The 15,370-nt window shown below is 42.6% G+C and overlaps 1 protein-coding gene across 1 annotated transcript; it reads left to right on the top strand.

The window, feature by feature from the left end:
* LOC130406115 (G2/M phase-specific E3 ubiquitin-protein ligase-like) lies at window positions 1–8,588 on the top strand. The gene is given in 8 exon segments (XM_056611505.1): window positions 1–4,119; window positions 5,160–6,091; window positions 6,093–6,247; window positions 6,510–6,691; window positions 7,080–7,252; window positions 7,356–7,387; window positions 7,390–7,560; window positions 7,771–8,588. Coding segments are annotated over 7 exon segments (1,215 nt in total). The 5' UTR covers window positions 1–4,119; window positions 5,160–5,837; the 3' UTR covers window positions 8,019–8,588.
* Window positions 8,589–15,370: the final 6,782 nt, after the last annotated feature.

Here is a 15,370-nt window from a genome sequence, read left to right on the forward strand (position 1 = left end):
GCAGCATCCATGGACCGTTAACGTTCGCTGTTCGATGTATAATCCCATCGTGCACCGCAACATATTTTTGCAAAATATTCGAACATAAATTCGCCAAATATAAGAAGAAAATCGTAGTTTAGTTTAAAGAAAGCATTTTAGTTTTATTTTAATTTAGTTTGTTGCAATGATTGTACAGTTTGAAGAAACAGGATTTTACAGTTTGAAGAAATAGAAAATTATACCATATACCAACCGTCACATAGATGTGCATGACAAGGAAGCGCTATATATACTGGATGCACCATTGCAACAATTTGACGTTAGGTTCTTTCTTGGGCTCTTTGAGTTATCCGTATTTTCAGGTAAGTAAGGCGGTCGTATAATCAGTATTGGGGCCGGTATGATTGAAGGAGGGCCGGCCCTCGCACGCCGAAATGTGGACCGGCCCTTCTGGCAAATGCCCGGTATCACAGATTACCAGTCCGAGCCTGGCAGAGTTGCTAAGCAACCTCAACGTCTTTGGCGGACTATTTCTCTGCTGATCAACACTACGAATGCTGATAACGAATAAATTGTAAAAAGGCACACCATGTGACGTTATTTTCGAAATAAGATTTGAAAAGCTTTGGAAGTTTATTTACAACACTTTATATGGTTTCGGAGTAGTACACTTTGACATTTTAATACAGTTCAGCGAGAAAGGCGACAAAGAATAAGAAGGGGGCTTTCCAGTCTGTGTAAACGGGAACACCCACCACACAAAAACGCCCATTTGTGTTTGCAGTGGGATGATATTGGAATACATAGCCTATGTGGACCGGACTCCCCTGCCCTCTTTCTAGTCCTCAGTCCAAACGTAATGTCGACTCTTCTCCTCGGCTATGGAATCGCAACAATGTTGAAAACTAGGGAGGGTGCATCGCTAAGGGCAGGGGCCCTCCCCCTCTGCACGTGCTGCTGCCTGACACAACAGAGGTGACTTGAAATAGTTAATTAATCCATTAGAAGTATGAAAATATATTTCCGGTGGCATAACGGGGCAAACAAGGTGTCCTTTGACTTTTACGTTTCGAGACGATTGCAACGGTGCCACACATGATCATATCTGAATATGTTTCGGGGTAGTAATTAGCTGTCGATTTTGGAGGTCTTTATCAATAATGACCAGCTATATATTTGCTTCCCAAAGGAGATTTTTGACAAATGACATGTGGTTTAGCATCTACACGTTGAGCTGAGTCCAATGAGACCAAGCTCGACCTTGTGCCACACCGAGATCATGTCCTAGACCATATGTGTACCATGTAAAATACATGTACCGTTTTGCTAGAGTGTCATGCTTGGTGCCACTGGACTCAACTCAACACTCGCATGCTAAATAACATGTCATTTGTCACAAATTTCTATCGGGAAGCAAATCAATAGCTGATCATTATTGATTAAGGCCTCCGATTTCGACAGCTAATTACTACCACTAAACATATTCGAATATGCTCATGTGTGGCACCGTTGCAATCGCCTGGAAGCGTAGATGTTGAAGGACACCTTGTTTGTATGAGGGGCCGTTTAGGACATAACTAATTGAGACACTCTCACACACATACCTATGAAACACTCTTACACTCACTACTGAAACGCTCACACACTCACTACTGAAACACTCACACATACATACATACTCTTCTGAAACACTTACACATACATATGAGAAACACACACGCATACATACATACCTCTGTGGCATATACACATACATATGAAATGCTTACATTCATACAAGTGAAACATTTATACGTATCTATCTGAAACACTCATGCAAGCACATATTTGTATAAATGTTTCAAATGTATGAATACGTTTTTCAGTTATATGTATGTATGCTCTTACATGAGGATGTGCAAGCGTTTCACATGTAGTATTCATACCAGTAATTTCAGTAGTGACGGTGAGAGCGTTTCAATAGTGAATGTAAAAGTGTTTCATAGGTATGTGTGCATGAAATTCCAAGGTCAAGGTCGGCATTTAAACCGGAAGGCGGGAACAAAGAGTGCATTTTTGAACAGCCAGAGCGCGCCAGTCTGAGCCAACCGTCAAGAGCGACATTACCTCAGTAATCAGACCGTTAATAACCTTATCTCACTTACTACTTACACTAACCGTCAATGGCAGACAATAGCCTTTTAACCGCTGAAGCCGTGTCCTTACTGAGGAACTTACTACAGTCGCCTTCACTTATTAATAACGTAACAAACTCATTAGATACACCTTCTGCCAATTCAATTAATTCGGAAATTAGGTCTTTGTACCAACCTGGGTCTAGCAGCAGCAGCATGCAACCCGCACCAGTCAACGGACTACTGAATTATTGTCCCCGTTATGAAGCAAGGGCAACTTTTAGCTCATGGAAAGCTAAACCCAGGCAAAAGTAAGTATAATTGTTTATTTTTTATTGTGTAAGATAACTGTACCGTACCATTCATTTGCATTGTTCTAATATTGGCTAGCCAGCAACGTAAAGGTAATGTTGCTTGTTAGCTATCGTAGCCCGACCTATTAGCCCCCCACTCGCTGGTACACGTTACTTAATATTAATTTCGGTGTCAACCAGGATAACGGATTTTAAACAACATAAGCTCCAGCCCAAAAGGGGTATTTAAATGGTATGTGTGCAAAACATTACAGTTGTAGAGCGTAATTAAGTGTACTAGATAGCCATTTATTTATGTGTGTACAAACTGTCATGAAACGAACTGCGCGAATTCGATTTTGCGACGTCGAGAACTTGTGAGGGTCATACAGTTTTCAACCGACACCGATATCTCTCTCCCTCTTTAAATTGAGGTTTACCCGCTTATCACAGGTGACAACTATTACAATTTGTAATAGCTTGGGGCTAATAGGTGTGTTTACGATAGCATATTTGTGGGAAGATAGCACTAACGTTGGCTCGTCTGACGTGTTGTTTTTCATAGAGTCAGACAGAAAACCCCGTACCACAGGACGTTCAACAAGGACGTTATTTTGCTGCTCAGTCCCTCAGACGACACAGTCGTCAAGCAGCGGAGGAAACAGCAATTGTACAAAAGAGGGCATATATTAAATGCTTTCGAGTTTTGATAAATCCTGGGACCATGGGGCAGTTCTCCGGGAAATACGTAACGCTTTTAAGCAGAAAATTCGCGAAGATGTGAGGTATGTAGCGTTAACATTATAGCAGAGCCAGTCAGACTCCAATTCACTGTAGTCTGTATTCGGAGACCTTTACTTATCTAATTAAACGATAATGTTTTTTCCAAGAAGGACAAATGCCCTTAAAGGGGTAGTTCGGAATTTTGGACATAGGGCCTGATTCCCAAGTGAGCATTGGTATTCTATATCACTGGAGACAGTTTTCAACACATTTCATTCAGTCCTTTTAGTTGCAGAGTTCGCTCGTGCTAGGCTAGCGCACGGCAACGGACAATACTAGCCTGCTATTAAAAACAGTCTTACCCACTCCACAGTACACCCGAGGTAAATCAATTATAACGCCAGACTATTGATTTAAATGTCTGTGTTGATAGAATAATGTTAGAAATAAAACTAACCTTGCATCGCATGAATCATCGAGGGACTACTTTCTCAGCAGAAGCGGAATTCTACTATGCGCTGGTTAGGTGTGTAACCGAATCACGACAGAAGAACGTAAACAGAAGCGTGGGACAGAAGCGCAATTGAACGACTAGGCAACATGATGGTTCAGTGTGCTTTTAGAAATTGTAGAAATAAACGGTACAGATGGGCACCACAAAGTTTCCACCAATTTCCAGTGCGAGATCCAGAAAGGACTCAACTGTGGCTTGTTTCTGCTGGCTTGGACATCAAAACACCGGCTCGTACATGTACGGTTCGTTGGATACAGCAAATTCCTCATAATCGTCTTCAAAAGCAGATGCATCGCTAACTCCTCCAAACGTGGGCGTATCTTGTTAATTGAATACGCTTATAGAATTCCTTCGTTCACTGTACTCTGCGTTTGTAGCAATGACAGCGGCAGGTAACCTAGGTATCAGTCCGCCGCTGCCGTAGCCTACGTACAGGAATATAAACACTCCTGCTGAGACCCCGCAATTCCCTCAAAATGCAATGCAATGCAAGGTTGGTTTTATTTCTAACATTCTATAAACAGACATTTCGATTTATAGTCTGTCGTTATAATTGATTTACCTCGGGTGTACTGTGGAGTGGGTAAGACTGTTTTTAATAGCAGGCTAGCATTGCCCGTTGACGTGCGCTAGCCTAGCACGAGGGAACTCTGCAACTAGAAGGACTGTATGAAATGTGTTGAAACTGTCTCCAGTGATAAAGAATACCAATGCTCACTTGGGAATCAGGCCCTATGTCCAAAATTCCGAACTACCCCTTTAAGGTATAGCTGTATACAATACATACATACATCCTAGTAAGTAGAAGTGCTCCAAAATAAACTTTCTTGTTAGCACACATACATTTTTAGAGCCATATACCCCAAAAAGGGAGCACTGTAGAGCCCTGGTTTAAGACATCTAAACAGAATTACTTTATAATTAATACATTCATTATTAGACTATTTAGTTAATTCCACCAAAAACAATACAACATTACACAAGATTGTATGGATCTTCTTGCATACATTCTAGAAGTGTCTTCAAAATTCAAAATGGCTAATCACTGATATGTACTCAATTGGTTTGCGCACAGCTGTGAACTACTGATGGCCTGTGGCAACAAGCTGATTGCACCAATGTTGAGGGATGGCCAGCCACTCGATGCCAGTTTAATACATAAAATTCTGAAATTAAAGGCTCTATATGTGAGGCCCTCCAGACAACTTGAGGTATGTATGTAGGTGTTATCTGTAACTTCTGAGTTTGAAAGTAACCTAATTGAGCATGTACTGTAATTATTTTCGAAAGTTGCATATAGGCTGTAACTTTAAACCAATCCGACATGCTGAATTTTTTACTGCTGGTTTAGTGAAGTACCCAACAACTAAACAGACAAGCAATAAGATCTTCGAAATATATCGTTCTTTCACAAGTTAATACATTGCACAAAATGTATGAAAACCACTACAGCATCTTTGTTTGAGGTACTGTAGGCTAGTTGATAGAATGACTATGGGATATTAACTGCAATCAATTCTTTCCCGTTTTAAGCCTGAAAATTCTGATACAAGTTGCTGCGAAGAGGAGGAGGAGGACGTAGAGATGGTGCGGTCAGTCGCCACCAGAGCAAGCGGTCTATTCAACCCTGGCAGGGATCAGCTGGACCACCCCACCATGTCGGCGACAAGCAGCCTGGCACCGGCGAGCACCGTGGCCAGCAGCCTTGTTCCAGACAGTACCCCACAATCGACCACCACAAGTACCGATTACAGAGCCTACCTTTCGGTTATCGATCTGTCATCTGATGAAGATGGAGATGAGGATCTGTATACTGCCTTATCGGCCAGCATGGAAGACCAGATGTGAGTATTGAAATATTGCCTTTTATTAAACAAAATGTTCTTTTACTTGAGGTCTTGTTGATTGCTCCCGGTGCTAATTTTGATGATTGTTCTGTTCTTTAACTTTTGCTAGACTAAAACACACCATTGTTATTGTAAGTATGCACTGTAAAAAAAAGCAACTTGTATTTGTTGGCCTAAAACAGTACTTTATGTTGGTAAAACTTGAAAATATAAATTAGTGACATTCTGTATAAGAACTCATTACAATGTAAAATTATAAATTACTACAATTAACAGGACAGTTAGCTGAAGTGAGGATTAAAAGTTATTACAACGTTAAATAATAAGCTAGCACTGTCCTTGTCTGTAAGTGAAAATCAGGTGGATGTGTGTATGCACAAATGGCTACACTATAACTGCGTATGGTTGGAACAGTGATCTAAACATTATTTTCCCTTTGATGTTTGCTTTCAGAAAAGAAAGTTCATCTGGAAGTGTCCCTGTACAAGAGATTTTATCTACACTTGGTGAAAAGATCAACCATAACCAAGTCAACCGGTTCAACATAAACCGTGCTGCTGTGCTGGATGGTGCCATTCGGGGCTTTAAAAGAATCTCGTTTGACCCGACACACAGGATAAGTGAGATTTTCTGACGACAAAGGAACAAGTGAAGAAGCTGTGGATCTTGGTGGTCCAAGAAGAGAATTTCTTCGACTGCTTACAGAAGCTCTTGCACAGTCTTCAGTGTTTGAGGGAACAGAAGGGAACCTCAACTTGGCTCTTGATTCATCAGGTAGCCATTATCTTGTTTTTGGTTTTCATGAAATAATTATATACCCTGTAAAATAGATTATGGCTCCCACTCCATTTTGAACCTCATAGTGATTTTAATCCTTTGAAATAATAGCCTAACACTGTAAAAAGCCAGTGTGGCTACCCTGGTACCAAAGAGGGTGCCAAACTCAGATTACAAACTGTGACTTTAAGGCATTTCCATGGCAACAGTTAAAAGGTTATGCTAACACTACCTAAATTCTACCTCTCTTTTTTTTCAGCTGTCAGAGAGGACCGATACTTTGTTACAGGAAGGGCTATTGCAGTAAGTCTGGTACATGGAGGGCCTTCACCAAATTTCTTGTCCCAAACATTGTTTGACTGCATAGTTCAAGGGCCAGAGAAATCTAGACCAAACCTTGGGGACATCGCCGACTCCGAAATCCGTGAGAAAATACAAAAGGTTTGTTGCATTTTCATTTCATCATATTCAGCATTCTCTATCTATCTGTCTTATCATTTGTGCCCCCAATTCAGTTAAATGGATCAGTTTATATCCGTTTTACACTGTGGTATTATGCATCTGCCACAAGATATCATTTTGGATGTCACGAAGTGCCCAGGTTGCGTTCATTGGACTGAAGTAGTCTTACCCAATTAAAAGTAAAATCATATCACTGGCACGTTATCAGCCACTAACGTCAAAGTTACAATCACCTCTAGCAAAGCAGTGTTGAAATATGAGAAAATTTGAGTTTTGAGCTAAAAGTAGTCACTGGAATAATGTTTAACTGGAATTTGGATGAGAATTTTATCTGATTTTTAAAAAATAAACTGTTAATCATTTTTAGGTTTCAGAATCAACAACTCTGGAGGAACTCACCCAGTCAACTGAACCTCTCCAAGACTATCTTGCCAATGCAGGCTGTCTGAAGCCACTGAAAAGTGTTGACGACAGGGATAGACTTGTGGAAGATGTCTTGATGTTTCAAGTCATCAACCGAGTCCGTGGACCATTTGAAAGGTATTTTAAATTTAGTTAAATTGAAAATCCTGTTGTTTGATGCCTGACACATGCAAAAGAGTGAACTCTTCATTGAATCACCATTCCTCCCATACTGTCATAGGTTCAGAGATGGGTTAAAAACGCTTGGAGTCCTGGAGCAGATCCAGAATCGTTCAGTCCAGTGATGTGCTACAATCCAAGGCCGCTGACCGCTGACCAGGTTGATGGGCTGTTCCACATCCAGTGGTCAGAGGAGGGGAGCAACCAGAAAAGAGAGGAGAGAACAGTAGTTGCTTTCTGGAGGGACTATTTGCAAGATGTTGAAGGTATGTGTGAGAGATAGAGAGAACAACTCAGGAAACTCATGTGCACTTTTCTAGGAAAAGGGAAACAAGCTTCTGGTGTTAACATGACAAAGTTTATGATTTAAAGTATTTGGTCTGTCTCTCATTCATATTTATCTTCCACCCCAACAAAGTCCTGAAATATAGTTTGTGTTCCGTGCTTAATTCTATGCTGTCCTGCTTGCTACACAGAGGAAGATGGATCAAAGAAGTTGGGGGACATCCTAGCATTTGCAACTGGATCTGATGCAGTACCACCAATCGGCTTTTCTCCTCAACCAACTCTTGAATTTCTTCACCCTAGTGGTGGAGCAGCAAAGTTCCCTGTTGCCAACACCTGCATCAGCTGTCTTCAACTGCCGATCTACAGCACGTACGATTGTTTTAAGACCAACATGGACTTTGCAATAAGAAACACACAGGGGTTTGGCATGCCATAGATGATGAATTTAAAGTTCAAAAGTATAAAATGTAACAGTATGTAAAAAGAAAAAAAAAAAAATCTGACATTTTGTTTATTGTACAATTACATGGTAATGTCGGTATATCCACTCCAAAAATGTGTATATGTTGGAAATTCAAATTACTGAATTCACACTAGACACAAGTTTGCTTGCTTTGTTAACTTCAGTGGATACATTTCCTAGTAAGGGCTTACATTTGTCCTGTTTGTTTGAGTAAGAATGGAGCCAGTTTACTTGATGAATTTGTTTTTATTGTCAAGTTTAATTAAAGTGTACTTTACTTGTTGAATGAGCTTGGGGGTTCTGTTGCAGAATGTAGATGTGTCCAATCTACATTTTTTTTATACAGGTACATTTACATATTAATAAATGTTCTATGTAATAATAGCCCCATCTCTTAATTCAAGTTCAAGTTTATTGACATACTAGACATCAACTAGCAACATCAATATCAGTAGTGAAATTCTTAGGCTAAGAGCCAACTCAACTTTGCACACTAGAGAATCATTCACTTAGTCCTCTGGGATGTCTTGCTTGCAAAAAATGTAAAAGAGACTAATTGTATTCCATGATTTCCATCATTCATTAATGGGTCAATTAATTCTTGAATTTCTTGCATGGTACTGTTGCTTACATGAACACTGTTTTCAGGAACCTCAATATTATTCCTGCTCTCTACTGCAGGTAGCGGTTCACCATTATCAGTGCCTAACTGTTGATCAATCTGAAACACACCACGTATAGCTGTGTTGTTGCTTCCAATATGACTGACAACACCTCTATGCCACAATTGCAATGGGGTTTGGCTTCCTTGGGTAGAGAGTCCATGGTTATTCCATTGGCTCCTGAATTCTCTTACTCCCCTTCGAACCCGAGGTAAGTAAATGTAATGCAAACAAAATAAATGAAGATCACAAAGAGAGTCAAGTATGCCTTCATTTTCCATAAACGTAAATAAGTCAGAGAAGTAATAAGAAACGACTCGGTTTAGTTCTGCCCATAGCCTCTCTATTCTTTGGTTGTGTACGCTGCGCCCCATGATCATACTCCCTCTATTCACCCCTCTATTGTTCAGCATGAATCGGGCAACCTCTATGTGTCCCTTCCATGGTCGCTCCGTACTCTCGAAGGCAGACCAAAGTCAGATACACCTTGCTGAAACAGGCTCAAAACGCTTGATGCCCTGTTATTATTGAGGCACTCAAGGTATATGATGGAGCGACTGTACCCATCCACACAGCCATGGAACACCATTCTCCACCTCACCAATTTATGGTTCCCGTCAATATGCCTGTATAAAAGAAAGAAGTGACAGCTGTTACAATCCTGGAAAAACACTCAGAATTATTTAGGGTCACATCATACAAGTGGTCCATCTCTATGGGCCAGAAATATTGTTGCGAGACCTTAATGAACCCTTAGGGTAAAAAAAAGGTTGTATGTTTGTGTTATTTGTCCATTAGTATCAGTTATGTAGCTTCCCCAACTGATAGCCGGGCAAGATCACCATTGAGCAATAAAACAATGAACTCATGGTGAACAGCCAAATATCAACAATATTCAAAATATGTATTAATCTTGTTAACCATAATGTGGCTAATCTCCCGAGTGTGTGTGATCTGTGATCACGATCACTTTTATGTAAAATATGGTGATCAAAATGATCGTGTTGATCACACACACTCAGGGATAGGCCTACATTGTATTTTTTTTTACTCAATGGAGCTAAACCAGTCCTCGGTTGGGGGAAGTCAGCTAGTTCTAATCTAGGGAAGCCTATGAGCGAAACTTTTAAATCAAAATTGTACAGGTAATATAAATAGGCCTACAGGGATCACAAACAGTAACGTTAGGCAAGCCATAACTTGTAAGAATAGACCTGTCAATGGCCCAAAGCACACATACCATAACTCGTTTGGAGTTTGCACACTGTAAACCCTTCGGCGAATGGCTTGACTGCGTCTCAATGACCGTCCGACGGGATCAATCTCCTGCAGAATTTGACGGATCCTCCAGCGCTGGATACGAATTCCGCGAGCCCGTAGACTTCCAATGACGTATCTCTCACCAGCATTCGGGGTACTCATGGAAATCTCCCTCACGATTGATGTAAGTTCTACATTGGTCAAGGACGTGTATTCTAAAGGTCCGACACCAAGACGTTGCCTATGTCTGAACACAGTCCGACGGCTTATTCCGAAAAAAGAAGCAATTCCCTGCCAGTTAAAACCAAGTCCCAGGCACTGGTTAAATTGCTCAACTGTTATGTCGTATCGTGGGCGACATGGAATGCCAAGTCTGGCTGTAGGTGGAACCGGAGGAAGGCAGTTTTCTTGAGTATTTCTAGGCCTAGTTCTAAAATTACACAATCTACTGAAACAAAAACATATTGACTGCAAAAAGACAACAGTCTCTCCATCAGGTCCTTCCCTAGAGCGAACCATGGACAACATAGAATTTAATATAATGGTGTGGTCATTAAGCTCTCTAAAACATCTCTCGTCTCCCGGGTCTTGCTGTAGGCTTTCAACGCAGCGCAGCACCCTATTTAGAAAATATACGATTTCATCGCGATTGCCAATTACAAATAAAGCCTCCAGACTGATCAAAATAATTAAAAGTTGCACCTTCATATTCATATTCAATAACACAAAAAACCTGAAATGTCAGTCACGCTCTTCACCGTTGGCTTAGATTGGCTGAAATGTCACGCGCTTCACCGTTGGCTTAGAAACCGGCACTCTTTGTTCCCGCCTTCCGGTTTAAATGCCGACCTTGACCTTGGAATTTCATGCACACATCGCCCCCCGGCGGGGAGGTTCTCTCCTGTCCCGGAGTTCTCGCGTTGGGTCCCACAACCGGTTAAATATCGGGCAGTCCCTCCCAATTAGGAGCGGAACCGGGAGGTGGGGTACAATCCCCACCCGTGCCGTAAACACCCCTTGTGGTGTCCGTACGACCACATGGCAGGACTTATAGGTCCGTGTGTCCCCGTGCACGCAGGCCACCTCCATAGGTTTCCCCTCCCTCCCTCCCGCCAAGTCGGGGCGGAGGAGGGTGACCACGCTGCCGGTGTCTAATATGGCCTGCGTGTCCTGGTTCATAACCCTTGCTGGTATTGTCGGGCTCCGGGGCGTCGTCTGTGTCCAGCTGGTGGCCAGCATGCAGGGCCGGTCCTCCCCCCAGCCCGCGTAGGCCGACGGCATTGATACGTCCTGCTTTCCAGTAGTAGGCAGTAGCGTGCTATATGGCCGAGCTGATCAGACTCGTAACACCGTCTCATTTCACGACTCTCCGGGGTTACGAGCGGTGGGACTGGTGCGGCTGCGGGAGCCCCGGTCGTGGGTCCCCGTCGGTCTCGGCGGGTCTCGGTGGGTCGTGGGGTGGTCCCGGTCCGGTTGCTCAGCCGCTGGGCCACCTGCCAATTCTCCAGCTGTCTGACCAGGTCATCTATGGTGTCGGGGTGGTGGTGGGCCAGTACCCTGCAGGCATCCGGCGGTAGCTGACATAAGGAATGGTCTATAATTACCCTATCTATAGGGCTGGGTCCTACTCCGGAGGTTAGCCACCTCTTCACCAACCGACCGAGTTGTGCAATCTGCGTCCGCACCGCGCCCCGGGCGTCGAAACCCCAGTCGTGGATCCGTTGCGCGCGGGCCGGGAGGTTATGTCCGTAGTACGCGAGGATTGCCTGTTTGAGGGCGGGGTACTGCCTGGCGGCCTCCGCTGGCAGATCTTGGCTCGCCTGCTGGGCAGGACCGGTGAGAAACGGGGCCACGATGTGGGCCTACTGCTCCACTGGCCAGTTCTCCCTCTGGGCGGTCCGCTCAAAGGTCTCGAGGTACGCCTCCACGTCATCGTTGGGCCCGAGCTTGGTGAGTCGGCTGGTCGGTGCAGAGGTCGGGGCGTCTCGGACTGCGTGTTGTGTGAGCCGTAACACAGCTTCGTGGAGCAGGGCGAAGTTCTCCGCCGTCTCCCGCTGCGTGGCCGCGGCAGTATCCGGGTTCTGCATGCCGGTTGGGTAGTTCGTCTTACCGGGGGTTCGTAGTGGTAACCCGCTTCCCCGTGGGACAGATTCCCGGAATAAATCACTTAGTCGCGGAGGGGTGAAGCCGTACTCGGCATTTAATGAATAACACAAAGGAAAATAACTCGTGTATCACGACTATAGGGTCTCCGTGAGCCTCTATGTAGCGCGCTGGTTCGGCCGTTCTCTCCAGGTCGTGTTCTCCCCCCATTTCCAGCATGCCGGCTCCTTATACCGTGGCTTCCTGGTCTCGTCCTCCCGGCCAGCTGTTCGCACTCTCGTTCGTTAGTGACATCTGCGGGAGGCTCTTTGTCGCCGATTAGTGGATGGCGGCGGTATATGCCGTCTAACACAAACCCTCGGGCCCGTCCGGGCCGAGGTTTAAGGGGCGGGATGCCACATATGATACAAGTGTGTATAATTTTGTCATCAGATTGACATCTTAAAAATTTGAGTTTCAATTTGACATAGATGTGTATGGTATTTCTCAGTGTTGTGTCTTATTTGCTTGTGTGTTGAGTTTTGACACCATTTTTTGGCAGCATGGCCCTCTGTGGTCCTCAGGATTGCCATCTATATAACATAGCTTTGTATCAAAATTCTGTAACATTATCAGACAAGCTGGTTCATCTCTCATACTTCTTCCCTCCCGATTTTCCAAAACATTCCTGTCCACATCAATGGTGTTAAAAATATAAATACATCCACAAATATGTCTTCAATAGACCTAAGAAGGCTTTAAAATGTTCTTATTGTGCCATGCAGGTAGGATCAGAAGATAGTCTTTAGGTGAAAAACCACAGCTAATCATAAGGAAATGAAACATAAAAGTACTAGCTACACTTAAACCTGCAAGTAATCAACCATTGATGGTAGGTTTCTGGCTCATTCTCAATGCGGGAAACAACAGTTGCCATGTGTAAACAGAGATCATGATGTCATTGTTTTAAGAAAAGTCTGTTTCACTAGTCCATAGTGTAGCTCTCAAGTAGTACAGACAAGGCCAGAGGTCTTTGTTAGGAAACAGGGTTTATTGTCCAGGTCGAACCAACCCGTGAGAACTGGGTTTAAAAGAGAAAAATATTTCAAATAAATAAATACAATTGACAATATGCAAAATGTCCGGTTTTTCAGCAGCAAAACAGGTGTTACATTTACACCCAAAAAACCTAAACACACCTCACATACAGTCCGCAACTAAATATTAAATTGTACATTTACAGACTCCTGGCGAGGATTCAATTCCCATTGAAATCTATAAAGCTTTTCAGGACACGCTACTGCCACCTTTACTTGAAATGTATAAAGAGTCCTTAGATATTGGGTCCTTTCCCCCTTCTCTAAATATGGCAGTAATCACACTATTGTTAAAACCAGGTAAAGCATCTAACCTTTGTGGATCGTATAGACCAATATCACTTCTTAATAACGATCTCAAAATTCTCTGCAAAGCATTAGCCAGACGGTTAGATACACTTCTACCACAAATGGTGCACTCTGATCAAAACGGCTTTGTTCAGGGACGACAGGGTTTTCATAATATAAGACGAGTTCTTAATATTTTGTTTGAAAATTCAGGATGCATGGACACTGCTATTTTGTCATTGGATGCCGAGAAGGCCTTTGACAAGGTGGAGTGGCACTTCCTGTTTGAGGTTCTTCAAAGATTTGGCATAAAGAAGAAATTTCTCTGCTGGATCAGACTACTTTATGCTGACCCCCTGGCTGTAGTTTTAACAAATGGGCTATCTTCAGCACCCTTTAAGTTGTACAGGGGCACAAGACAAGGCTGCCCCCTGTCTCCACTGTTATTTACCCTGGCAATTGAACCGCTGGCCATGGCAATTCGCAACCATACTAGTTTTAAAGGCATAAGGATAGGAGATATGGAACATCGTATAGCACTGTATGCTGATGATGTCATTTTGTTTTGCTCTAATTTGAAACAGACTTTACCAGCTTTATTGGACCAAATTAACTTTTTTGGCACCTTTGCGGGATACAAAATGAATTACTCCAAATCTGTAATATTATTCATGAATGAAAGGGAACGACTACACCCCCCAATTCCTACTCCTTTTACGGTTTCACTAAATGGCTTCACATACCTGGGTGTTAAGATTGCCCCTACCACTGACAAAATTGTTCCTAATAACTACAATACCTTAACAGATAAGGTCACCCAACTTATAAATAGATGGACAAATCTACCCATTTCTATGATTGGGCGTATAAATGTATTGAAAATGTCAATTTTACCGAAGTTTCTTTATCTCTTTCAATCTATTCCACTTGCTCCTCCACCCTCACTCTTTAATTTTCTTAAAAAGCTTTTCTCTAACTTTATATGGAACAACAAGCGTCCCAGGCTCAGGCTTTCCCTGTTGTATTTACCATATGATAGAGGTGGTTTACAACTACCAGATCTTGAGTGGTATTACTGGGCAGCTCGAATCAGAGCAGGAATGTTTTATTTTGAGAGAAACCACCCTCCAGCTTGGGTTTCAATAGAAGCACATTTAACAAACATACCTTTAAACCTGTACATCTTCTCTGCTAAAAAAACATAAACTAATCAAACATACTAAAAATCCTTTTCTCAAAAATACATTAATGGTTTGGCACAAATCTCTTGCATACCTAGGAGAAACAGCTAAACTATCTCGGTTTTTTCCAATTTTTGGTAATGATGACTTCCAACCTGGTAGAGCAGACCCAGGGTTAAAAATATGGGCAGCCCAGGGTATAGCTAAGGTAGCTGACCTTTACAATGAAAACTTGGTTCTCATGTCATTCGAAGAGCTTAAATCAAAATATGGGATTCCTGCAAAACATTTTTTTAAATATTTACAATTTAGAAGCTTCATCCTTTCCAGACAGAGCAATGATTTGAAGCTTCCCCCCCTATCCACTCTAGAAGATCACACTTTGAAGTTTTTACATTCTAGGGGACAGGTTTCAGCTTTTTGTAAGCAAGTCTAAAGAATCATCACAGCGCTCACTTCAAGCATGGCGAAGGGACTTGCAGGATAATGTAACTGAGGAGGAATGGTCAAAGGCATGTTTTCTAGCTCAGACCCAATCCGTAAATACAAACTCCAAACTGTTACAATATAAATGGATAAGTAGACTGTACATAACACCAGCTAAATTGCACCACTTTAACCCTAACATACCTGATACCTGCTTCAAATGTAAAGACCAAAAAGGTACCTTATTTCATTGTATGTGGGAATGTCAAAAGGCACTTTCTTTTTGGAGTAAGGTGGTGGACCTTGCTAGCCAAATCATTGGCAGGAAA

Source organism: Gadus chalcogrammus, chromosome 16, assembly GCF_026213295.1.
Source record: "Gadus chalcogrammus isolate NIFS_2021 chromosome 16, NIFS_Gcha_1.0, whole genome shotgun sequence".
Taxonomy (NCBI): domain Eukaryota; kingdom Metazoa; phylum Chordata; class Actinopteri; order Gadiformes; family Gadidae; genus Gadus; species Gadus chalcogrammus.